This window comes from Ammospiza nelsoni, chromosome Z (assembly GCF_027579445.1).
Source record: "Ammospiza nelsoni isolate bAmmNel1 chromosome Z, bAmmNel1.pri, whole genome shotgun sequence".
NCBI lineage: Eukaryota > Metazoa > Chordata > Aves > Passeriformes > Passerellidae > Ammospiza > Ammospiza nelsoni.
In genome coordinates, this window is record NC_080669.1 from 34394434 (window position 1) to 34417143 (window position 22710).

The window sequence follows — 22710 nt, forward strand, 5'->3', positions numbered from 1 at the left end:
CAAGGGAGGCCAATATGCACCAAAGGTTTCCTTTCATGAACCACCCTTCCTATTTACTTCACACACGCCAGTTGCTTGGAAGTTTCCTCATTAGCTCCCATCTACTCTGCTAAATCCCAGCGCCTTTTAAATTATCTACAATGCACTCACAATAATACTAGCAAATCATAATTTGGAGAAAATTAATGGTTAGAGAAATTAGCTCACAGTGAGTTTCAATTTTCTGTTTATATTCCCCAAATACACAAAAACATAAAAGGATTTAAGGTAGGAAGTAATCAGGGATACAGAGAGCAAAGAGCCAGCATAAAAACTGTGTTTCTATGCCTGCTGTGTTGAACATCACTATTCATGTACCAAAACAGAAGTTTCTGCTGAACTTTAATGTTCACTGCCAAAGATGGAACACAAATTATGCCTTTCTAGCATTTTTGCAAGCTGTCTTTGATTTCAGACCCACAAAATCATAACTGCAAGACAAACTACATTGTATGTTGAAGAAAAGTATTTAAACTAAAATTCTGCTTTGACACTACAACACATTCCATTTCATAAATATATTTAAATGATATTGCAATAGGCTTGAAGATAATGATGATAGTGATAACAGCACAACGGAAAGTCATCTACAAGTGCCAAGAGATCCATAAGGAAACAGTCTCAACACAAAGCCCCACATTTGTAATAGATACAATGATGCAATCATTTAGATCAGAAGCAGTACAAATGACTACCTACCTCTTGGGACAGGAAGGGAATGACTTGTGCACATATAGCATTCAGCCTCTTGACAATTTCTGCCTGTAAGTCACAAGAAAAAAGAAGTTCAATTACATAAATTCTCAAACGCAACTGTCACCCATGAACCCTAAAGAGAAATTTGTTTTCTTTCAACTCTGGCCATACTCTGGCCCAGAGATGTTCTCAAAATAACAAAAGTGTTTGCACAGGGATCCAAATGTACTTAGGAAGCTAGTAATTTCTGCCTAAAATATTTTCCTTAAAACCACTATTTCGAACTGATACAAAGTGTAGTTAATTTTGATTACATAATCACAGGAATTTAAAGAACAGAATCTTCAGGAGATGTAACAAAAAAGATAAACAAAATTCTTTGTATCAAACTGAACTCTCTCTTATGACGCAAAAGGAAGGATCACTTCAAATAAGAGCAATGCCATTGTAAACAAAGGGAACAAATTCACCGTTTACTTGTAACAGTGTGTATCATGAGAACATTAGCATTGCAATATACAATGTTACTGATAATCATTCTACCATATATTTCAGGAAGGAATACTGCAGCCTTGTAACACACTTCTGCAGTTATCTATTCTCCTGGTTAGTAGTAGCTACTTTCATGTGGCAACTGTAACCACAAATTAATAATACACATTGTTTTATTTTCATATCAGAGATCAATTCTCTGTATTTAATCTGAAAATCTCAATAGAGACAGAGCAGATCTGTTTAAATAACACAAGAATTACAGCTCCAGAAGCAGAATATTCAAAGCCACACAGGCTTTCCTACTATAAATCATAATTTTCTTACACTAAATTCTAACCAGGATCAGCTCCTCATTTTACGATCAGACTTTCCTCTTGCAAAGTCACGAATTATGGGATAAAGACATACTAACATGCAATTTAGCATTCCTTCTTCTAAAGGCAAACCTTCCAGCCTTTTTGCTATGCTGTCTTTTAAACAGCAAACACTTGGAAAAGAATCTGTAGATCAGAAAGGCTCACAAGCAGCACTAAAAAGTCAGAAGTTCAAATAAAATAAATCTGGGTTCAAGGAACATTACAGTTAAAAAGCTATGTAACCAGCAGATACGGTTTGTAAGAGGTAAGAGCACATGTGAAACTAACTCTGCCCCCTTGTGCATACTGTGTGATACACATGACTTAATACATACTATTTTGGAATACACTTCTCCCTTTCTGTGAAATCCACCTAGATTCCCATACACTATTTATATAGCAATTTCTATGTTAAACTGTCCTTGTATCTCCTCACTGGTTTTCACTGTTTATGCAAGTCCTCATATCATTAAATTTACGCATTTTAATGATTTTTTTTTCATATTTGTTTAATACATCTTTTCTATTTATTCAGGAGCATAGGTACCTTATAGGATACTTTATAATATGTTCTGTTCGGCAAAAATCTAAATTATCCACAAATTTCAAATACATCTATAATATCAGATATTATCACAAGGCAAAACTTAAATATTCTTTTAAATAGACAGCATTCACTACACTGGTTGACAAGGAAATTTATAACTGCTTGTTACACAGAAGCAGCACAGGGAGTCACAAGTTGTGTGCACCTAAGCTTCAGCCAGAAAGGCTACACTATCCAATACAGCATTACTTGAACAACAGCATTTGATTAAGGAAATGTAGACTGTAATATAAGGCACAGCTGTAAAGTACCTGTTCTTAGTGGTTCTTAGTAATTTCCAAATTTTGGGTTCCAGCCACACTGTTTGTTTTTTGGTTTGTTTTTTTTTTTTTTTTTTTGAGAAATCTCCTGAGATTTTTTGAGAAATCTCCCCTAAAGCCAGTGAGAAAACTACACATTCTATTCTTCAAGGTTTTTCCATGAGCAGAAAATTCCCCAGTGCCCCTGTCTTGGGGTAAGCTGAAGCCACTCTGACCTGCCATTTAACATAGACATGTGCCTTCATGTAAAAAAAAAAAAAAAAAAAAAAAAAAAAAAAAAAAAAAGGCACACCATGCTTTCTTCTTCTGCAAAACAACTCCTCCCATCTTAAAAATGCCTGTCACAACCTTGCCCTGCACAGCTCCCCGTGGGTAGCCTTTGGAAAACCCCTTTTCTACCACAGCTACATCAGCTAGATACCTTTACTGCACTGCTAAGGAACCGAGAACAAAACCAGCCCGAAGAGCCATGCATGAGCTCAGCATCTAATTTTAAAAAGCTTGTAGATTCATAGATTTTAAGGCCAGAAGGGACTGTTACAATTGTCTTATTTGACCTCCTGGGTAATACAGGCTGTAAAACTTCACTGGCTTCCCCATCAAACCTGTAAATTACCGTTCAGCTAGAATATAGGTTAGTCAACAAAAATAATTGTATTCAATTTACTTTGAGGCATTTCTTCTCAAGTAAGGTACTCAACCACAGATACTTCAAGTTATTTCAGTTATTATGTTTTTCTTTTGATCACTTCTCTCCCTTCTCCCCAACAGATGTATGCCTCCCTTCTACCACTCTTCTGGCCAATGTGGGCTGAAATACATTTACTCAGTATTTATAGAAAAATTCACCTCTGGCAGATTCCAAACCTGGGAAATATTCAACTAAAAAGAGTTTTCTAAAAAGCTGTAAGTAACTGAAAACAGGTGGCTGAATACGTACAGTTACACAACAGCAATAAATTTCTTTATATCAATCCCACTGGAGTGCAGAACGAGTCCTTGCATGCTGTATGCAGGGAAGTAAGCTGATGGAGACAGCACCCAACTCATCTTGTGGAGAAGAAAAATAGCTAAAACAGGTTCAAGTGATGTCAAAACATCCCTCAGCAGCATTTCTGCTAGGCCAATCACAACAAAGCCAAAAAGCCCTGGCTATGCCGAAGTGTTTGCATTTTTTCTTTATTAAAACAGTCTTCACTTTCCCTAACAAAAAGCATCCCCAGTTGCTTTTATGGTTGTGTATACAGTTATCATCCTCCAAACTCAGGCAGCAAGGAAACAGGCCAGCTGAGCAGCAGCAGACTGAAGAGACACAGCATGACTAAGACACGGACTGCCTACCTTTGGAGACCACATGCACTCTGAAGGCATAAAGGAAAACACTGTGTACGTGCACAAATGATAGGAAGGTACACGCTCTGTACCAGTAAAAGTATCACACCAGGCATTTTCACGTGGTAAATATGAAGTACACTCTGTCTCAATACTTCAACTGTTTCGACAATTAACTGCCGGAGATAATGCCACAGCAAGAGGCTTGATTGTCTTCCACAAAACATACAGGAGAAAGGAGTTAGCTGCCAGAAGCTAGTTGGATGGGATTCTTGAGATGCTGCCCTGAAGCTTGAAGGTGTAGGTACTGATGACACAGATTAGCATCTCAGTAGACCTATTCCTAGTACCCCTGGAGGAAGACTGGAAACTCATTCTTCTTTGCCTAAGGTACAAACTCCGACACAAGGTAAAGCACAAATTCACATTTCTACTCACACACATTTTTACAACCCTACATTTGAACAACACTTCAGGATTTCTTTTTTCTGTTAGGCATCAGGTCAATAGGTTTTTCATGATCAGTCTAACTGCCAGGAGAAGGAGAAAGTATGATTTCATAAAACCAGGCATCCAATTCCTCACACAGAAAGTCAAAGTTGCCTCGGAAACACGGCTGCTTCCAGAGTCATCTAATTTTACCTCTTTTGTCCCATAGGACCAGGCTTTAGAGAGGCTTCATTTATTTACAGGCCCTTCCACTGGGCTTCAGTTATCAGCCAGCAACGCTGTGGACACACACACTTCTAATGGCCTATGTTTTGAAACCAAGTCTAATCTGATGGCACAGAGCCCAAACTCCTTTTCCAGCATAGCCATTAAAGGATGTAGGTTATTGCTGTTGTCACCATTGATATTTGTCATTGTAATGTAATTAGGGCCCTAAAATGATGCATTACAGCCCTTGGCACAGCTTCTATTAAAATCTTTTCTTCTGCTCACTGAACTGCGACCTGCTTTCTGATGAATAACAGACAGACAGCTTTAGGGTGAGGAACAGATTCATCAAAGTAGTATTTTCCAGCTCTGGAAATAAAATAAATAAATAAATGAGTACAAGGGCAACCTGAAAAGAAAAACACAAGGCGGGGGGGCGGGGGGGGGGGGTGAGGTTAGGGGGAAGGAAAGCAAACAGCATACTTGAATTTCATCTGACCACTTGAAATTCTGATTGCATCTAATGAATCTTTCTTAGGACAATATATTCCCAGCCTGTGAATCACATGGTTAATCAGGGGTCTAATCTGCTATCCATCAGCCTATGCCAGCACTGTAAATTCCAATTACATTTATAGGTTATGTGGGTCATGCATTCCCAAACAACTATATTCATGGATATCCCATGTAAACTGGCACGTTTTCTGAAATGCTGTTGTTAGTGTTACTGAATGTTATAATACTATTCAAAGCTTTATGAAAGCTCCTGATAAACAACTGCTAAATTATTGCCTGTGGATACAGCATGACGCTCTGAAATAGCATTAATGGCCCAATAAAAGGGTGACTGCTCATGCCAACATATAAAAAAGATAGCTTTTGCTGCCACAGTTTGTCAAATCTGTTAACAAACACCGACACTTCTATTACTCCTTTCCCTGAACACAAAAGATGCTTGGTTTTGCATAAAAACAAACCAGCATGGAACCAGAAAAGATGAAGAAAATGCAGAAAGGAAAGACTTGTGCTCAAATCGCCTTTTTGCTTATGTAATGCAAGCCTGAATTGTTTGCATCCTTTGGGAGACACCTACAAGACACTGTTTTAAAAATTTTGATCTCTTTTCATCAACACTTACGTGGTATCATTTTAAAAAGAGAAAGATTAAGTATTTATTAACTACAATGTTAACTTTTTTCCTTTTTTCTGCATATGAAGAGATGATAATAAATCACTGTGCCAAAATCTGATCCCAGTAAAATTATGAAGACCCGTATCAGTTAACAGTCCCTTCAGCATTGTTGCAGGGATTCAACACAAGAGCAAAAGATTCTGATTCAGACAGTGAAATCTTTTTGACCTGAAAGTTAAATGGTACTTTATTTCCTAAATACACCCAAAAACCTGACACCTTAAGTTCAGAAGTGCCTATAAAGCGTTCTGAAAAATGTCCAAAAATGTCTGTAGATGAGACTATACCTCAGGCCACTTGAGGTGACCCAGTAAAGCTGGTCCTTGGAGCACAACCATGGCTCCACAGCTATCAGCTGCAGGAAAAGAGGAGCATGTGATGGACCATTAGAATCCTAAATCCCTTTCAGGATGGCAACATAATGGTTTAAGTCAATTTACCCTTGCCACACACAGCTAAAATAGGGCATAAGCACTCAGTTAAATATGTTCACATGCCTTAATTAGCATTTTAGCATATGTCCCAATTCTTAGCACTGATGGAGATTAAAAAAGAAGCAAGAGTCATATAAACTCCAGTTATTAAAGTATTCAGAAATGTTCTAATAGATAGAGAGTTCAGAATAAATATGTTGCTCAAAAATATCTATTTGCACTCCCTTTTTCCTGGGAAGAAAAAAAAACCATAAATGATTCTGTGGAAAAAAAGAAAATTGGGATTTTATTTATAGCACATAAACTTTGGGAAAATATTTCCACTATATTTCACAAAGTTCCATGGTTATTACAATTATAAAAAATTGCTGGTAAAAAATTACCACTGGAGGCTCTAGGTTTGTCAGTGGAATGGAAACAAAACTACTATATATGTATTGTTGAAATAAACCAGAATAATAAAACATTATTGGGAAACCCATTTCAGCAGCCAGTAAGAAGAAGAATATATGCAATTACGCTTTCAGAAAAATAATCTGCAACAACTGTTATTTCAGGTTTAATTTGCTCTACACAATGCAGCCTTTGCCAAAAAGATCAATCTAGTTTATTAAGTGCTTACCAAGAACACATGCACACACCCTAAACAAGTATTTCGCAAATTAGTGAGAACAAAAAAACATTATTACACTGTATGAAACATATCATGATTCTGAATAAAGCAAGCAAAAAAGCTAATCTTAGTATTTCACAGAAAATTAACTCTTCATTCATAAAGAAGAATGTGTTTTGTTTTAATCACAGACTTTTGTCAGGAAATGCTTACTCCAGTTCTACAGAACTGGAGGAAATACTACCAGCCTTGAATATAAAATTTCTTTTCAGCCCTAAAGGAATGGTGTTTAGAAACCAAGATACAAAGAGCCTACCCTTGTAGTCAAAGCAAGTGGAGGGAAAAGAACTTCTTACCTTCTGTGGTAAGAAGGACACTAAATAAAAAATATCTTCTTTACCAAGCCAAATTGCTGATGTTTAGGAAAAACAATTTTTGCAATGCACATACAAGCAACCACCACCACCAGCCTGCCAAATAACTACAAGTACCATTCTCCACCTCACTTTCCTACCAACTTTTTTACATCTCATCAAATCTCATAAAGTGATGTAACTTTCCCTTTGCAAGTTAATTCAGTGTTTTTAAAGTAAATTTATTAGTCTATTTTGCAAAAAATACTACAAACAGCAGCATAAGCAATAAACTGGAGTGGAAGACTTCTCAAAATCAGTTTTCTAATGTACATACTACGCTGTGTGAATTGATAAGACACAGCTATTATTTAATGTCTCAAGAATCACACGGAGTTGAACTGAGCACAAAAGGATACATCCTGAATCATTCATGATTAAGACAATTAAAAGCAAGTCAACTAGGGTGACATATAAAAATGCATGAGGCCTGTTGCATGATGAAGTTGATGGTATTTTGTTAAAATCAACTTACATCAGCAAGCAGGGAAACAGAAATGCACAGCCTGGACAATACCAAAGTGCTTCAGTTTCTCAGGCAGCCATGAAGCTGCATCCTGGCCTGCCCTGATAAATGTACCTGCAGAGCATCCAATAAAAGGCTGCAAGTGGAACTTGAAATGACAAAGACTGGCTTCAATTTCCCTTCCTCAAAGGCAGCAGGAAACACTTGCTGAAAAATCAGACAGAAATGAGTGAAAGGACACTGCCACAGGAAATGCTGTTCCCATCAGTAGAGCTCCGAAGTCCTCTTTAAGGTACTATGCTTCACCTACAAGCAATCCTCAGCATTTCACAGCAATACTTTTTTTTTGTGAAGTATCACAGAATCAAGAAATTCAAGGCTGGAAGATACCTGTAAGATCATCAAGTCCAACCCATGTTCTGACAATTCAACTAGATCATGGCAGCAAGTGCCACATCCAGTCTTTTTTTGAACTCTTCGAGGGATGATGACTCCACCACCTCACTGGGTAGATGATTCCAGTACCTGACCACTCTTTCTGTAAAATACTTCCTTCTTAATTCTGACTTGCATCTCCCTTGATGCAGCTTGAGACTGTGTCCTCGTGTTCTATCTGTTGTCGCCCGGAGAAAGAGACCGACCCCCAGCTCACCAAGTATGTCCTCATTACATAGGGATGAGAACTTTCCACCACTCTCTATCAATTTTTAAACAATTAAATAAAATACAGAGAAAAAAAAAATTTTAAACTTACAGACCTATGGCACCACACTAAGGCAGTTTCAGCTTGAAGTTCAGTATTTTGCATCTGTTCCCTAGCTGCAATTAGTTCAGAATTTCCCATTTTAATCTTTCCCATAACTGCTGAAAGACAATAGCACATGCACAATCTTTTACTACTCAATTTCTGCCCTCACACTCTCTTGCCAAAGAGTCTGACCACAGTTCTGCACCTGCTGGAAATGGCACAAGCCAGTCTGAGCCTGTCCTTGCACTATATGCATATATTGGTTTTAGACTCTAGTTTTAATTTAGTTAGGGGAAGAAAAGTCTCCTATGTATTTATTTACATCACACGATTTTTTACACTTTGTTTCACAGGGGTGACAGGAAAACCAGTCAGAAAGGAATACTACAGATTAGTAGTTTTAATGCTACATCATGAAAAGTTAAACAAAGACAAGAAAAGATTGAGAGAGCAAAAACCTGTTCTCCATAGGTCTGTGTTTAACTTGAGATGGTGGCTTTAACTGCTCTGGAAAAATATTAAGGGAGTAAGATTTCATTGAAAAGGTGAAAATATCTAGCATTTTAATCTAAAAGAAACCACACTTTCAAAATTTACATATATTGTGCTCACAAAAGAGAGTTCTGATTTTTAAAAAATAATGTTACCATAAACACTGCAATAATTTTCCCCACTACAAAATGAAACCGTCAATGTCCACTTCTGACCCTTGTCAGAAATTCACTTTTGTCTGCAAATACATATAGAGGAAGACTCATAAGTAGCTACAGGTACCTGTTATCTTGCATCCACTCTCTGTATTATGGCTACACTGCTTACTCTGGAGCAGCAGGCTTCAAATGTTGATCACTTAGATACCAACATGCTACCAGAGTCGACAACTGCAAAGACTGTGACAGATACCCAGTTACACCTAAAAAACTTATACTTTACAGTCCTGACACATGCAGAAAACACTGCCACCAGTGGCAACATACAACAGTCTGCAAGGAAAGAAAATTAAGTTTCTCCAGCAAGTATTGTGGTCTTACAGGTTTTAATAAACTACATAAAACTAATCAACAAACTGATAAAAGCGGCAATCAGAAGTCACTCATAAAAACAAGAAATACAATGTGACTGCTGAACTCAAGTTTATTTTCTTCCAAACTCATCTGGAAGCCAGGAAACAGTCCTTCTACATCAGGAACAAGACTACTATTTCTCTTCCACCTTTGGTTTCCTTTGCCTACTTCAGCCCTACAGGCTAGGAAAGGTGGAGCCCATAGTTTGTCTGATTCATTGATAATCACACCTTGATTGTGTTTGCTTCCAGAAAAGAAAATACTAAGAATAAACACTAATCTATTTGGTGGATTTATTAATTCCGTTTACAAGAATTCTGAGTGCTTGCAAACTTTGCTGTGTATTACCTTCAATTATTTGTTTCTTCTTCCCACCCAGCAATTTCTCAATACATCAGAAACAGCAGTCAGTTAGCTCAAAAATTAAAAGATAGAAGGTTTTTATTTAAAGCAAACAAAATTTTAACTCATAGCCATTACCATGAAAATGAGCAATACTCAGATGCAATTTCTTCAGATTAACACAACAGATTTTAGTATTTGAAACAATAGACAAAAATATTGCCCCTTTTAAGCCAATACAGAACAGCACAATTTTAACATCTCTAAAGAGATCAAAAATCAGTGCAGTGGATTCTGTGGTGATTGTATTTTCAAGTTTTGATTTGGAATCCTTATAAAGACAGAAACTCAAATAATGTGTTAGTCTCTCACATTTTAAACCAACTGAAGTATGATAACTGCTAATTCTTTCTCAAGATAAATAAATGATTCATACTCTATCAAATCTCAGTTGCTGGAATAGTGTTCATCCAGGAAGCAGAATACATTTAAGACACCTATCTCCCTTTCTGATCTAAAGAGTTTTTTGTTTGTTAAATCAACACACTACAAGGGGAAGTTTACTAAAATACCATGAATGTATATGTAGGACACATTTCCTTTTACTCCAGATTTAAGTACAAGTTTCAGCTTCAGGCATTGGCTCATGATTTCCTCATGCTTGAGATGGCAATGCCACACACCTACAGAAGTACCAGCTAAAAGCTTCCAGTGCCCTGTAGGTCACAGCAGGTTGTCATTAGGAGCTTACACCATGATGATGACACAGCCAGTGAGGATCCCAATTCCCTTCCTCTAGAGCATGCTGCCCTAAGGGTACAAGGGATGGTGCCATGGAGCTGGGGAGCTGAGCAGAATAGCCAACAAGCAAAGACTGGACATTCCACACTTGACATATTTCAGTATCATCTCACACTCAGACGATACTGATTGCTATTTGCATTTTTAAAGTAAAAGACTTGCTGCAAGCAGCTCAACAGGAGGGGATTCCTGATACAACAGAATACTGCTTTCTGAAGAGGAACCACCTCTTCAGAAGGTTGTTCCTTCTGAAAAAAGACCATAGTTCCAAAAAGACCGTAGTTCCACATATTTTCTTCTATCAAGAAGAAAATATTGATATGAATTGTCATTGCTCATAATTTCAATCGTCTTTCATCATAACTACCTCTGCTGAAAATAACTATTCTAATTTCAGCATTTCTGCAATTACGATTTCTTGCAATTTTTCCTCCTAAGTGAAGGACAATGAAAGAATAAGTCTTTTAAGCCTTTAACATGTGAATACCTAACAAATGGTAGTTTCACTAGGGAAAAACCTCTAAAATAATCAGGTAGTTTACAATTCTCTTTTCAGCCTTCCTAAGAAAACATATTTGCAAAGCAAATTTGTAAGACGTGCATGCTTAATATGTTCACGAAAATTCGCTTGTCCAAGACAGCTGGATACACTAAGTACATCTTGGTGTTCAATTCATTTGAATGGCATTTCCCCAGTAAAACTCCTACCAGAACTGACAGAATCTGAGTCAAGCAACACCTAATGGCATTTATCTTTAAATTACGTCAGCATTATTGGAGTTTTCATACACTTTTCATCTAAAATGGATTTCAACATAAAATAACTTCTTGTAGAAAAGCAAAGTTTAAGGCAATGCCGTAAAAAGCAGAACAGAAGAGGAATAGATCAAGAAGAACTATCTGGTTAGGAAATGCAGATTTCATTCAATGTTTTCCAGTGTGTAACTTCTGTAGGATCACCCTTTGTGGAGAGCTACTATGAACTGCAGTAATTCCAGACAAATACTCAGGACACATCATATGTTAAATGTGCTTTTCATGATACTACACCTATAAACTCTAACAAGAGCATCTAGAACATGGTAAACACATGAAATATAGGGGGTAAATAACTCTCTAAACAGATTAACCATGTGATTAAAGCAGTTCTCCTTAAACATATTCATATTAATAGAGTCATTAGTCAGAAGAATATTCCTTCACAAAGTTGTACCAGTTTCACACCCATGATCCTCTACTATAAATATGTCTGGGCCAGAAACATGGATTACACACTCACCAAATATGATGCACCTAGGCAGAGAAAATGCCTTAATCCATAAAAGTAGCCCTTAATCCAGTTACCCCTTCTTGCACCATCCTTCTATTGGTAACATTTTTGTGGGCATGTGATAAACTAAGCAATGAATTTATCCACATGGAAGCAGAGCCCACTTCCAAATGAAACAATTACATTTTTTCAAATATACACACCATCCCAGGACCACTCTACCATAGGGTTGACCCAAATGCAGGATCACCCCTCACATTACACTGCCGTCTTCTGCCCTCAAAGTGCACAGAAGACTTCAGCCCTCGACACAAAAAATCTCAAAGGTGAGATTTTTCTGAGCACTCCTTTGAGTCAGGAAACAAAAGCACAGTTAAGGGACCATGCAACAGCATTTCTGTCAAGCTGCTCATTTTATTAGAGATACCAGTAGTTCCCTGGGCAAGATAAGGCACCCAGTTCACCTCCTCCACTACACTGCCACCAAGTCACACTGGTATCAATCATATCCTAATCTTTTCACCTCTCAGGTTAGTATCATGACTGGCTAAGCCTGAGGTTTCAACTAGCCTTTAGAGCACCTGTTAGATATCTGGTAAATCAAATCACCAATATCCAACTTCACAGTGAATTCAAAACAATAAATAAATAAATATAAGCTAGTGCAAATTAGGGGCAGACATACCAAGTCAGTACAGGTCAAATGAAGAAATTAAATACTGTGATCAAAAGTGTGAAGAAAAACCCACACTCACAAAACAATGTATTTTTTTTCAGTCATAGCAGACAGAATGAGAGACAGCAAAACCACATTTGCATGCCCTGTCTGCTGTGGATTTAATGGATTTCTGGCTTTTTGACATGGAATAATTCTATGGTTTACCAAAATGCGAGACTCTGGACTTGTTAATTTCACATTTAGCTTGCTAGGTCTGTAATCTTGCCACTCTTTTAATCAAAAAGGTTTCAGGCGAGCATTTACATGAAAAATACTCATTCACATCCTAACATTTTACCCACAAAAATACACAAAGGTTGGATATATTCTGGTTTATAAAAATCTGTTTTGCACAAACTATGATAATTATTCCTTTTTGTAATAGCAGCTTCCCATGACAATTAGAGACTTAGATGTGCTATTCTGTTTGCATTAGAAATTTGCCAGAAATATACAAGAAAGGAAACTTAAAATTACTGAACTACCTACCGATGGTTTGCAAACCTGCTTGTGTAAAATCATTATCTGTTTTTCACAAAAGAAGCAGAAAATGCTGGGAGGAGTAGGATGAAAAATAGGTTTGATGACAAGCAGATAGCTCAGACTGTGCTTCCTTTGTGTGAGCTTCAGTGAAGATGTGAGAATAAGCTGGAAAATGGTATACTTCAATATAAAGTGAAATCAGTTTAAAATTACTGAATTATATATTGAAATAAGTCCATTTTCACTACTATAACACAGCAAGTGTGGGTGAAAGCAAGGGAAAGAGATGTGAGAAAACATGTACTTTTTTATGTCACCAACAAGGGATACAATTACTTTTACCATCACAAGTATAACTTCTGCTCCTGAACATAAAACCGAAATTGCTTTAAACTAGCTACAGAATAACCCAAGGAGCTGGATAAATACTCAGCACAGTCAAAACTTGCCAGCTTCTCAGTTATTAGGACCTGAGCAAGTCTGTTCAAGCACACCTGCATGTACTTCAGTAATACTCTTAAATACCACCCACAGGCACCAAACATCACTTTAACTCTGTACCTGCAAACAAAGTATTCAAAATAGATGCCATTTTTCTGCAGTCTAAAGCAATACAAAATCACTCTCAATATCCACTGCAGAACCTGTGTTATGGTTGTAAATCTCCAGCTCTACTGACTAACCTAGACTGTACACTGAGATTTTATAGTTTTATTAAATTCATAGCTGTTCTGCATCCAAAGTTGACTCCCTTCTGAAGGAGGGTAACCATAACAGGTAGAAGCAAACTGATGTTTAAATACAGAAAGTGACCTGCTTTACCACCTAAATTCCACTGCTCCACCAAAGTGGAAAAGCAGAGCAGTGTTGCAGAGAGAACCAGATATCAAACCTTTATTTTATATTGTATTGAAGAGAGTCCTTAGACTAGTACTTCTTTTCAGAAGTTCAACTTGCATTTATGCTCAAATTACATTTACAGCTTCTCTTGGTAGGGTATTTATATAGTGAGGAGTGATGATTCAGTCAAAGCTGTGATCCTCCCTACTGAATATGAAGCTGGTTTGCCTAATCTTTTGACATCTCTCATTGTCATCACCTTCCTTCCTTTGCAATAAATAAATCAAGAAAGAGCCTTGAGGAATTCATTGTGTAGTGGGCAGGTAAAAATACAATCATGCTTAAAAAGAGATTGGGAAACTATTCGAGAGCTACACCAAGATCATGCCTCAGACTAATTCTGCATAGTTCCACATAGAACCAGCCAGCACAGAAAAGTGTATCAAACTCCCTATTATCCCTAACTTTACAATGTAATTGCTTGTACCAGAGAACCAAAATCCCACTGTGTTGCAACCACTCATGCATAGCTACACATGCATTGTAAAGGTTGCACATGCACACAGGTCACATGAATACTACCACAAAGTAAGAAATTTTGGTTTTCCCAAAAAAAATCCCACCCTGGTAAAAAAGCAGTATTACCCCATTGTCCAAAGGGAGAACAGGGACTGAGAAGATGGACTACCACAGGCTGCCCTACCACTGAAAGGTACATTACTCGAACATGTTAATTGCAGCTGGAACAGAAGGTAGCAGAATTCACATGAGAAACAAAAGGAGGACAAAACTGTTTGGGAAAGAGCACTCTGCCCCAAGCATACCACCCTATTGGATAAACACAGCCACTTCTAAGTGACTCCCATGCAATAGCATCTCACCTCCTGTTTCTTAACGCTTTGCTCTCCAAACGATCCCCTGTGGTAAGGGCAATGCTTCAGGAAACAATATTACTTCCACTTCCCAGAGACAGAGATCTGAAGCAGTGAAAGCCACAGGTGAAGTCTCCAGAAGATATGTAATGGGATTTTTAAAAATATCTTAACAGACTAGACATGTAATTCTGCAGAATGTTAGCAAGAGACAGATACTCAAGAGGATTTTCTAGAATACCTTAGCACATGGGGGCTTCGACCCTTACTTACAGCTATGTAAATGTAGCTTTGCATCCTAAAAAAACCAGAGCATATACCAGAAAAATCCCAAACTACAGTCTTCAGCCCCTAGTCTCCCCGTTCAGGAATGACACAGTGATGAAGTCATTAAAAGCGTACACGAGTTTCTATCTTCAGTACTGAAGTTACTTTGCTGAGTCTTTGGCTTAAAAATTATCGAGTTCTTTCTCACACAGCTCACAACTCAGTCCTGCAAAAACCTTGTCCCTGCAACTCAGTCCTTCTCCAGCCATGTTCCCCAGACAGCTGAGAATCTCTGCTAGCACTTTATTCAGACATAAAATACAGCAGCAACACATTAAAAAAAAGGAGTGGAGATCAGACAGATTTCTGTGTCGTAGCATAGAGGTTAAAGAGCTTAGTCGGACCAATTTACACATTACTTATATTCTTTCTTTAGTTCTCTTTCCCTGTCTAATAGGTTTCTGTGAAAAGTGGAAATATGCCCAATTCTCCCCTTGAAGAAGGAAAGTCTCTTTTCCAGTCCCTGCTTAGAACCAATGTACATAAAAAAAACACCACAGGGTAAACCATGTAAATAGGTTTTGGGCAGGGACTGTAACCCAGTACAAATCATCCAGCTGACCAGAGTCTTTCCAGGGGGGATAGCACAAACTGCACCTCTCCTCTTTCAGCTTTAGTGGACCATTAAGAATCTCACACAAACCAGAGTGTTTTCTGCTGGGTATATCAGTCATTTTTCTGGGACAGAAGAAAAATGGGTCTTGCTAGTAGACAAAAAAAAAAAAACCATCTGAACTGAGATGAATCAAGAGTCCTGCCTTCTGCAGCTTGTTTAAGAAAAATTCATACTATGCTTCTACTTTGATATAAACATTAGGTACCACTCTGAAAAGTGATTCTGAAACTACTAAGCCAAGGCAATGTGTCCCAACAGCACCAACTTTGGTGACTTCAGGCAATGAGAGAGTTCAGCCACTCCTGCAACATCAACATTCTCCTATGAAGTCCCTCCACGTGTGCCAGATTTCTTTGGTACCATGTTGAGTCACACCACACACATCAAGCATTTATCTGCTCACGTCCTGCAGCCCAGTGGTGCAAAAGTGCCCACATCATTGCTCCCATCTTGCTGCAGAGAGCAGTCGAAGTAGCTTATCCAAGGTCTCACAGGAATCCTTTGACAGCATAGTCTAGAAACTTGCACCAGCTTCCCCCCAAGCCCCAGATCCTGGCAGCTGCATCTCATCCACCTGAGAGCTTTCTGCCTTGCTTTACATTAATACAGAGAGGCATTTCCTCTGTCTACAGATTTTCAGGCCCTCCAGGTCTGTCACAGGCTTGAAAAAAAACCTCTTGACCCTTAATGCAGTGCATACTTACAACTGCATTTTTCTTTCAAAATGTGTAAACTAAGATTACCCCAGGATTCTTTCACCTACACAAAGAGATGTTAAAAATCAAGGCTTCAGACAAAATATACACCTGAGTTCCAAGCACAAAAATAGAGCTAACAGCAACTAAACAAAGGACAAAAGATAATTCCTACATTCATAAGGCCTCTATGTCCATTTGACTGAAAGAATATCTGAAAAAAATGTTGCAAATGCAAAGAAGCTAGACATTTGTATCTGCAAAGGAAAGTCCCATGTCTTTCCATGGACGAAGGCTCTTTAGGTGTATAATAGCAAGGCTACTAATGTTAGTTTTAGAAGCATCTTGTATACATGCTTGAAAACTCATCCTCAAACAGAAACCTACAACCTCAGAAAGAAAAAAGCAACCACATGTATGGTCGGGGGGCCCTCTTCTTGTACAGTCTTGTGGTGTTGTTCCTCTTTCCATCTCTAAATGCATGATCAAACCTAAGAACAAGAACAATTTTCATCCTTGGTAGATTGTGGTTTTAGAAAAAATGTCAGAAAGAAACCATGCCCCAGAAATTTCTAGGATGTCACAGGCACACAGTGGTAAGACTTTTTGTTATGCTGCCAACAACTGAAACAGGAGGCATTTTTGGTGTCACTAGTCTATAGAGATAAACCAGGGAACTTTGTGGGGGTAAGAAAACTAACTGCCTTGTAGATACCAATGGAAAATATTCTATTTATGTTCTTCGAATTCAAGACACACTATTAGCTTTGTTTTCCACCTCTAGAAAAGACTTAAAGCAGGGAGGTGCAAAGGAAGCAGGGTATCATTCTTGAATTAATTAAACCAAGAGCTTATACACAATTTGCTTTTCAAGAATAAATACCTAAAAAAATAACTCTGATAAAATAAAAAGTCCCTTGACATTTGGATGAAGTTGCCAAGGATAGTTAATACAGCAAATAAGCAGGAAAGCCTCATCAATGCTTGATTTTGCTGTTGTTTTAGATATTGTTTAAGAAGAGACAGAAAGAAAACATACACTTTCCAGCAGAAATTAGGAAGTATTGATAAAAACTGTAAATAATCAACATGTTCAGACTGCAACAGCCTTCTGCAACCAGGACAGAAAAGTCTACTGGTCAAGTTGAGTATAAGAATAGACAATCTATCCTTTGCTATCACACTGAGACAAGCATACAGGGAGTGTTTTCTGCCCAAAGTTTTCCAAACCTTGTGTTATTCAAGACTGTGGATGTGTATTTCAAGAAGCACCTACTTTGTATCTAGTCACATGCTCTACAAAAATACAGAAACCCAACATTAGCGGTGCTGTAGCTGATTCTCTTTTACACATCAGCGGAGTGCCATCTTTCAAAGAGGGCACTAAGAAGGTAGATGGTTCTCATACAGAGTGAAGTATGGCACTGCAGGGAAGTAGGAGATAGAAGAAAACCAATTAAACAGCTTCCTCCAAACATTCCCTTTTCTTTGCCTTCTCCATCAAATGGAAAAGCATAAGTGTTGTGGCCTGGTTTGGTCTTATGCTCTTTTCTTTCCTTCTTCAAATGTTATCACAAAGACCTGACTCTGCTATTTCCAACTTCAGTCTCCAAATACAATTAACAGAATAGCAGACAGGAGGACAGCTCAAGTATCTGTGGTGCTATATCTTCTGGTAACCTCTGGAGCATAAGGACAAAGGCTACTCCAAAACAGTTAAGGTATAAATGGACCTTGTTACACAGTGTACATGGGTTTGCAAGGAGTCCTCTTCCTTCCACAGCAAACACATCTTCATTCAATATTCAGTGATTCTCTAGAATCTCTCATCTAATAATGGATGTTAAGTAACTAAATCTTAGATCATGCCCCATCACGTACATATCACTACCATTCAGTAGAGAGACAGAAATGTCACAAGACTGTTGTAAAGGGCTGTAGAGCTCAAAAACTTGCAGTTGGAGTAACCCCAGCCAGTAATTTGTTACAGGCCTTGAATTAAAAATGGCCTCTTCCCTGGATCTGAGGAAAGCAAGCCCCTGGATAAGCACCAGCAGGTATCTAGAGCAAAAACCAGAACAAATAGCAACATGGACTTTTCTCTGCAGATCCACAGTACTTCACGAAGGACGAGTACTGAACTTTTTCCTCCTGCAGCCACCATAAAAACACAGTGGAAACTCACATCCCTCTGAACCAAAACCACGACACAGTTTGGCTCAGCTGCTGGTCTCAAACACCCGCATGGAGTCCATGCAGCCAGTGGCTTCTTGGCTGTCAAGCAGCAAGACGGTGGCTAGTCCACTTCAAACCCAACACAGGACCTCTCAAGGCAGACAGGTGAAAATACAGCACTAGTTATTTTGTCTCCCTTGCACTTATTAATAAGAAAGTGTAATTGGAAAAAAGCACTGTGTCATCAAAAAGAAGTCGAGAATCATTTCAGGTATGAAGTGTGGCTGAGAACTTCTTATTCACCCCCATAAAAGGGTAGAAAAGGAGAAAAGTGGCTATCCAAGATAAAAACTTTGCTCAAAGATTTCTCTATTTTCCCACTGGTTGTTGCAGTGTGTTCTGTTAGTTTATTTAATTACTCCCCTATTTTCTGTATCACTCCCCCATTTTCTGTAATGGTTCTGCCCTCACCAGTTCTTCCCGCCATGGTATTGTCTGTCATTTGGTTACCTTGGTTACTCCCACCACAGTTTATGTCAATCCTCTCTGTTATATAATTTCCCCTCCCCTGTGTTTCCTTATATGTGAATTTGTTCTCCTCCCTGGGCCCAGTCAATCACTCCCCACTCCTCCTAGTTTGCCAGAATCTTCTGTGCTTAGGGAGACTTGATTGGCTGTGGCTCTGGGGCCCCTCCTTTACATTGTTTCTATTGGGTTTTCTCTCATGCCCGTAATCCTAAATCCACTCCCTTGCTTTCCCCTATTGGGTCCTTTGTAATCCTCTCCCTGAATTCCTCCCCCCTTTATAATCCTTCTGCACCCTTTGTTTAAGATCACTCACTGGCAGACATGTTAGATTCAACATCTGGGTGTCTGTCACTCCCTGGCTGTCACGTTGGGTTCTATAATAAATCTGACAAGTCCCCAGTGAGTGTCCGGACTCTTTACTCTCGTCGGCCAGCAGCAATTCCGTCCGCTGTGAGCACAGCCCGAAGCCTTCTGACACCGAGGGGTGCTCACACATTTGCAGCTGGGTGTCGGCCAGCCTCCTGCTAGCCGGACACCCGACCTTAAGATCACACCATGCTGCAATTGGTTTTTAAAAGTAACATTTGAATGGCATGATATATAGGAGAAATTGGTTTACCACCACATATAAATTACTGAGAAAGAGAGATTAATCAGATATCCAAATGTTATCATCTGGAATTCCCATTGTCTATCTCATTATAAGGAATGTGCAAAAATGAAGATCCACCTCTCCTGCCAAGAAGCAGAGAGACTTGAGAAAGCATTTTGATTACACTTTTTCTTTCTCTTCCTTAACCCCCAGCTAAAAGCTCACTCAAATTTGCCTTATGAATAATTTTAAGTAATACTGTCAAGTTAACATGGTAAATGAGAGCTTCAGCCATGGAGCAACTGTCAGTAACATCCTGTAAGCCTAACTTTGCCAGGTCTGAGGTCTGTGCACCATCAAACAAGCATTCTACCACCCTCTACAAGGATCTCACCACTGTGCCAGTTCAGCAGGTCCTCCCTCATCCACAACTGAGTCTGTTGCTGTAACCCCATGGGCACTCCTGCGTTCTGAGGAAACCAATTGCCTTGAGGACACAAAAGACCCAAGCTATACCTTTTTGCTGTTGTTCCTGGTATTAAAATGGTCAGTGTTAAATTTCAAAAGCATTTACTGTCACTGCCAATATGTACCACCATATTTTATTAAGCATTTGCAGAGAAGCATGTATTGGCCTTGTTCTGACTTGTTGGTAAAGGGTTCAAAGTCAGAAAAGACAAGGGGCTAAGATCCCCTTTGCTCTCCGAAGCACCCTTTTGCTGCAGTGTATGTGCACCAAGGGCTGCAGCTGTAATTGAAACACAGGTGATGTCAGCAGCAGATCCATCCTGCCCTCTCTGTAGTGCTCCTCCTTCACTGGCTACTCAGTCCTAGGACAATCACTTCTTCCTGGGGTAAGCATGAACAGGGTCAGAGCAGGTTCTAAAGAGCCAAACCACATCCATAAGCAGACAGAGTAACACAAAAGAGGTTTCCTGTACTTTAGATACAGAGCAGCATTTTTAAAAATTAAATGCTATCTGTAATCATACAGAACATGCACACACTTAAGTAATACAATACCAAACAAAATCTAGCAGCAGTCCCTAGTGTTATGCAGATTCTTTTTAACATGAAGGGGACAAACTTTTACTTCTGCTCAATTGTGAGGTGTTCTGCCAAGGTTTTTTAAGCAAACACGAGAAAAAAGAAAAGCACATGTTCCTACTGCCAAATGTTTCACATCCCAAACTAACAGTGAAAAGTTTTTCTTCTTTGAAGAATTAAAATCTCATGCAGCAAATGTCAAAAACCTCTGTCTGTGTGTGATTCTGTAGAGAAGCTATTTAAATAGACCAAAAGAGAGGCCAACTTAGAAGATCACCACTCAAAACTATGTTCTCCACTTCCTTCTAACACATGAAGAACTGTCACTACCCTATCTCTGCCACCTTACAACACAAAAAACTTAACAAGAAGTTCCAGAAAGATTCTTTCTATATTTTCAGTTTGGTACTACTTTTCTTTAGAAGAGTACATCTCACACATTTTCTGAGAGCAGGAAATTACAACAAAAAATTGTCAGCTGTATCTCATACTTAGCTCCATTGGCTTTATCCTGAATCTTGGTATGTTTTCTTCTTACTTGCAAAACAAACCAACTATGGAAGAAAGAAGCGAGAAATCTAAGAAGCACGAGACATTAACAGTTTGGCAGCTTAAAAGGAGAATGGAAGTAAAATGAACTCTAAACTTATGTTTATCTTATTATTAATCTTCAGCCAATCTCATGATATTCCAGTAATGTCATGATTTAACATTTGGAGTTGGCAATACAGCATACCATACAACTACATAACCATAAAGAGACCAATTCAAGTTTAGTATGGGGACTATAACTTTGATTTGCCTGACATTTGCATATTTAAGTATCTTAGCCATAACACCACAGTGTTCAATACCAGAGCATTATGCACCTGTCTGAGGCTAAGGAAGACAATTTTTATGTCAAAATCCTATCCATACAGGCAAGAAATCACTATTAGAGTTCTATTTGTTATTTGTTACATATTTCAGTTATATTTAAAAACTATTCTTTAAACAAAAGGAATATGGACACCTGCTTTTGACATTATGCCCAAAACCATTTCTACTACACTGAACTACAGAGGTTGTGCCACTACTAAGACAAACAGTTATCAGGGGAAAAATTCAGAGAAGTACTTAAGAATAGAGTGGTCTGGAAGAGATCTTTAAGTTCATCTAGTTCCACTCCCCCTGACATAGGCAGAGACATGTTCCACTAGATACCACTGGAACTGTAAAACTATTACTTTGAAGCAAGACAAAACTTGTAAGAATACAGATAAAAAGAAAGACAAACAGGTATTCTTAAAACCAATTAATATTTTTGCATTTTTAAACAAAGATTTATTTTTAACTTGAACATTCAATTCTGACACGGAAGAGCATTTCTTAAATGTAGATAGGTTTGGCTTCCAAATACATTTTTGTCACCTCCTGGCTAATGCAAGCATCAGTTTATATAGCCCGTGTTTCACATTATCATCTTTGTTCTGCTCCTACTGAACCTTGTGGCTGAACAGGTTTTCTGAAAGTCAGTGACAGATGTACACAGTCTGCAGACCACAAAGGTAACTTTTTTAACAATTTTAATTGCACTGTACACAAACAGACCCACATTTTTGATAAGCCAAATTCTCTATTACATTCATAAACAGTACACTACAATTATCCATAAAAGAAAAATATAAAAAGTAAGACCAAATTGACAATTCTGAATTCTCTATGTCTGAGAGCCTCGATGCTAAAATTTTTTCATCAGTTTTAATTCACCAAGTCTTTGGTATTCAATGTGATTGACTGGTGTAAGCAGGCCCTTCACATTTTGTAACATAAATCAAAATCAGAATCTTAAGGAGCTTACAATGGCAATTATTTCACATGCCTGAATCCTTATGTTTGAAGTTATTTCCTTGACTGAGACAAGCAGCCAAACATTTTTAAACCAGCTTTACAATCAGCTCTGCAGTCTTAATTCTACTTTCCTAATGTCTGTTTTGTGCAATGAAAGAGCTCCTCTAGGAAAACTGGTAATGAGATCAGCAAGTGTATAACT

General features: G+C 38.3%; 1 protein-coding gene across 2 annotated transcripts in view; it reads right to left on the bottom strand.

Annotated features, from left to right (window-relative positions):
* The window catches only part of LOC132086619 (transducin-like enhancer protein 4), a 99039-nt gene that overhangs the window by 66337 nt on the left and 9992 nt on the right, over positions 1-22710 (bottom strand). For both annotated transcript variants that reach the window (XM_059492435.1, XM_059492433.1), the window contains exon 5: positions 739-801. In XM_059492435.1, coding sequence (XP_059348418.1) covers positions 739-801 — 63 coding nt within the window. The remainder of the gene's footprint in view (positions 1-738; positions 802-22710) is intronic.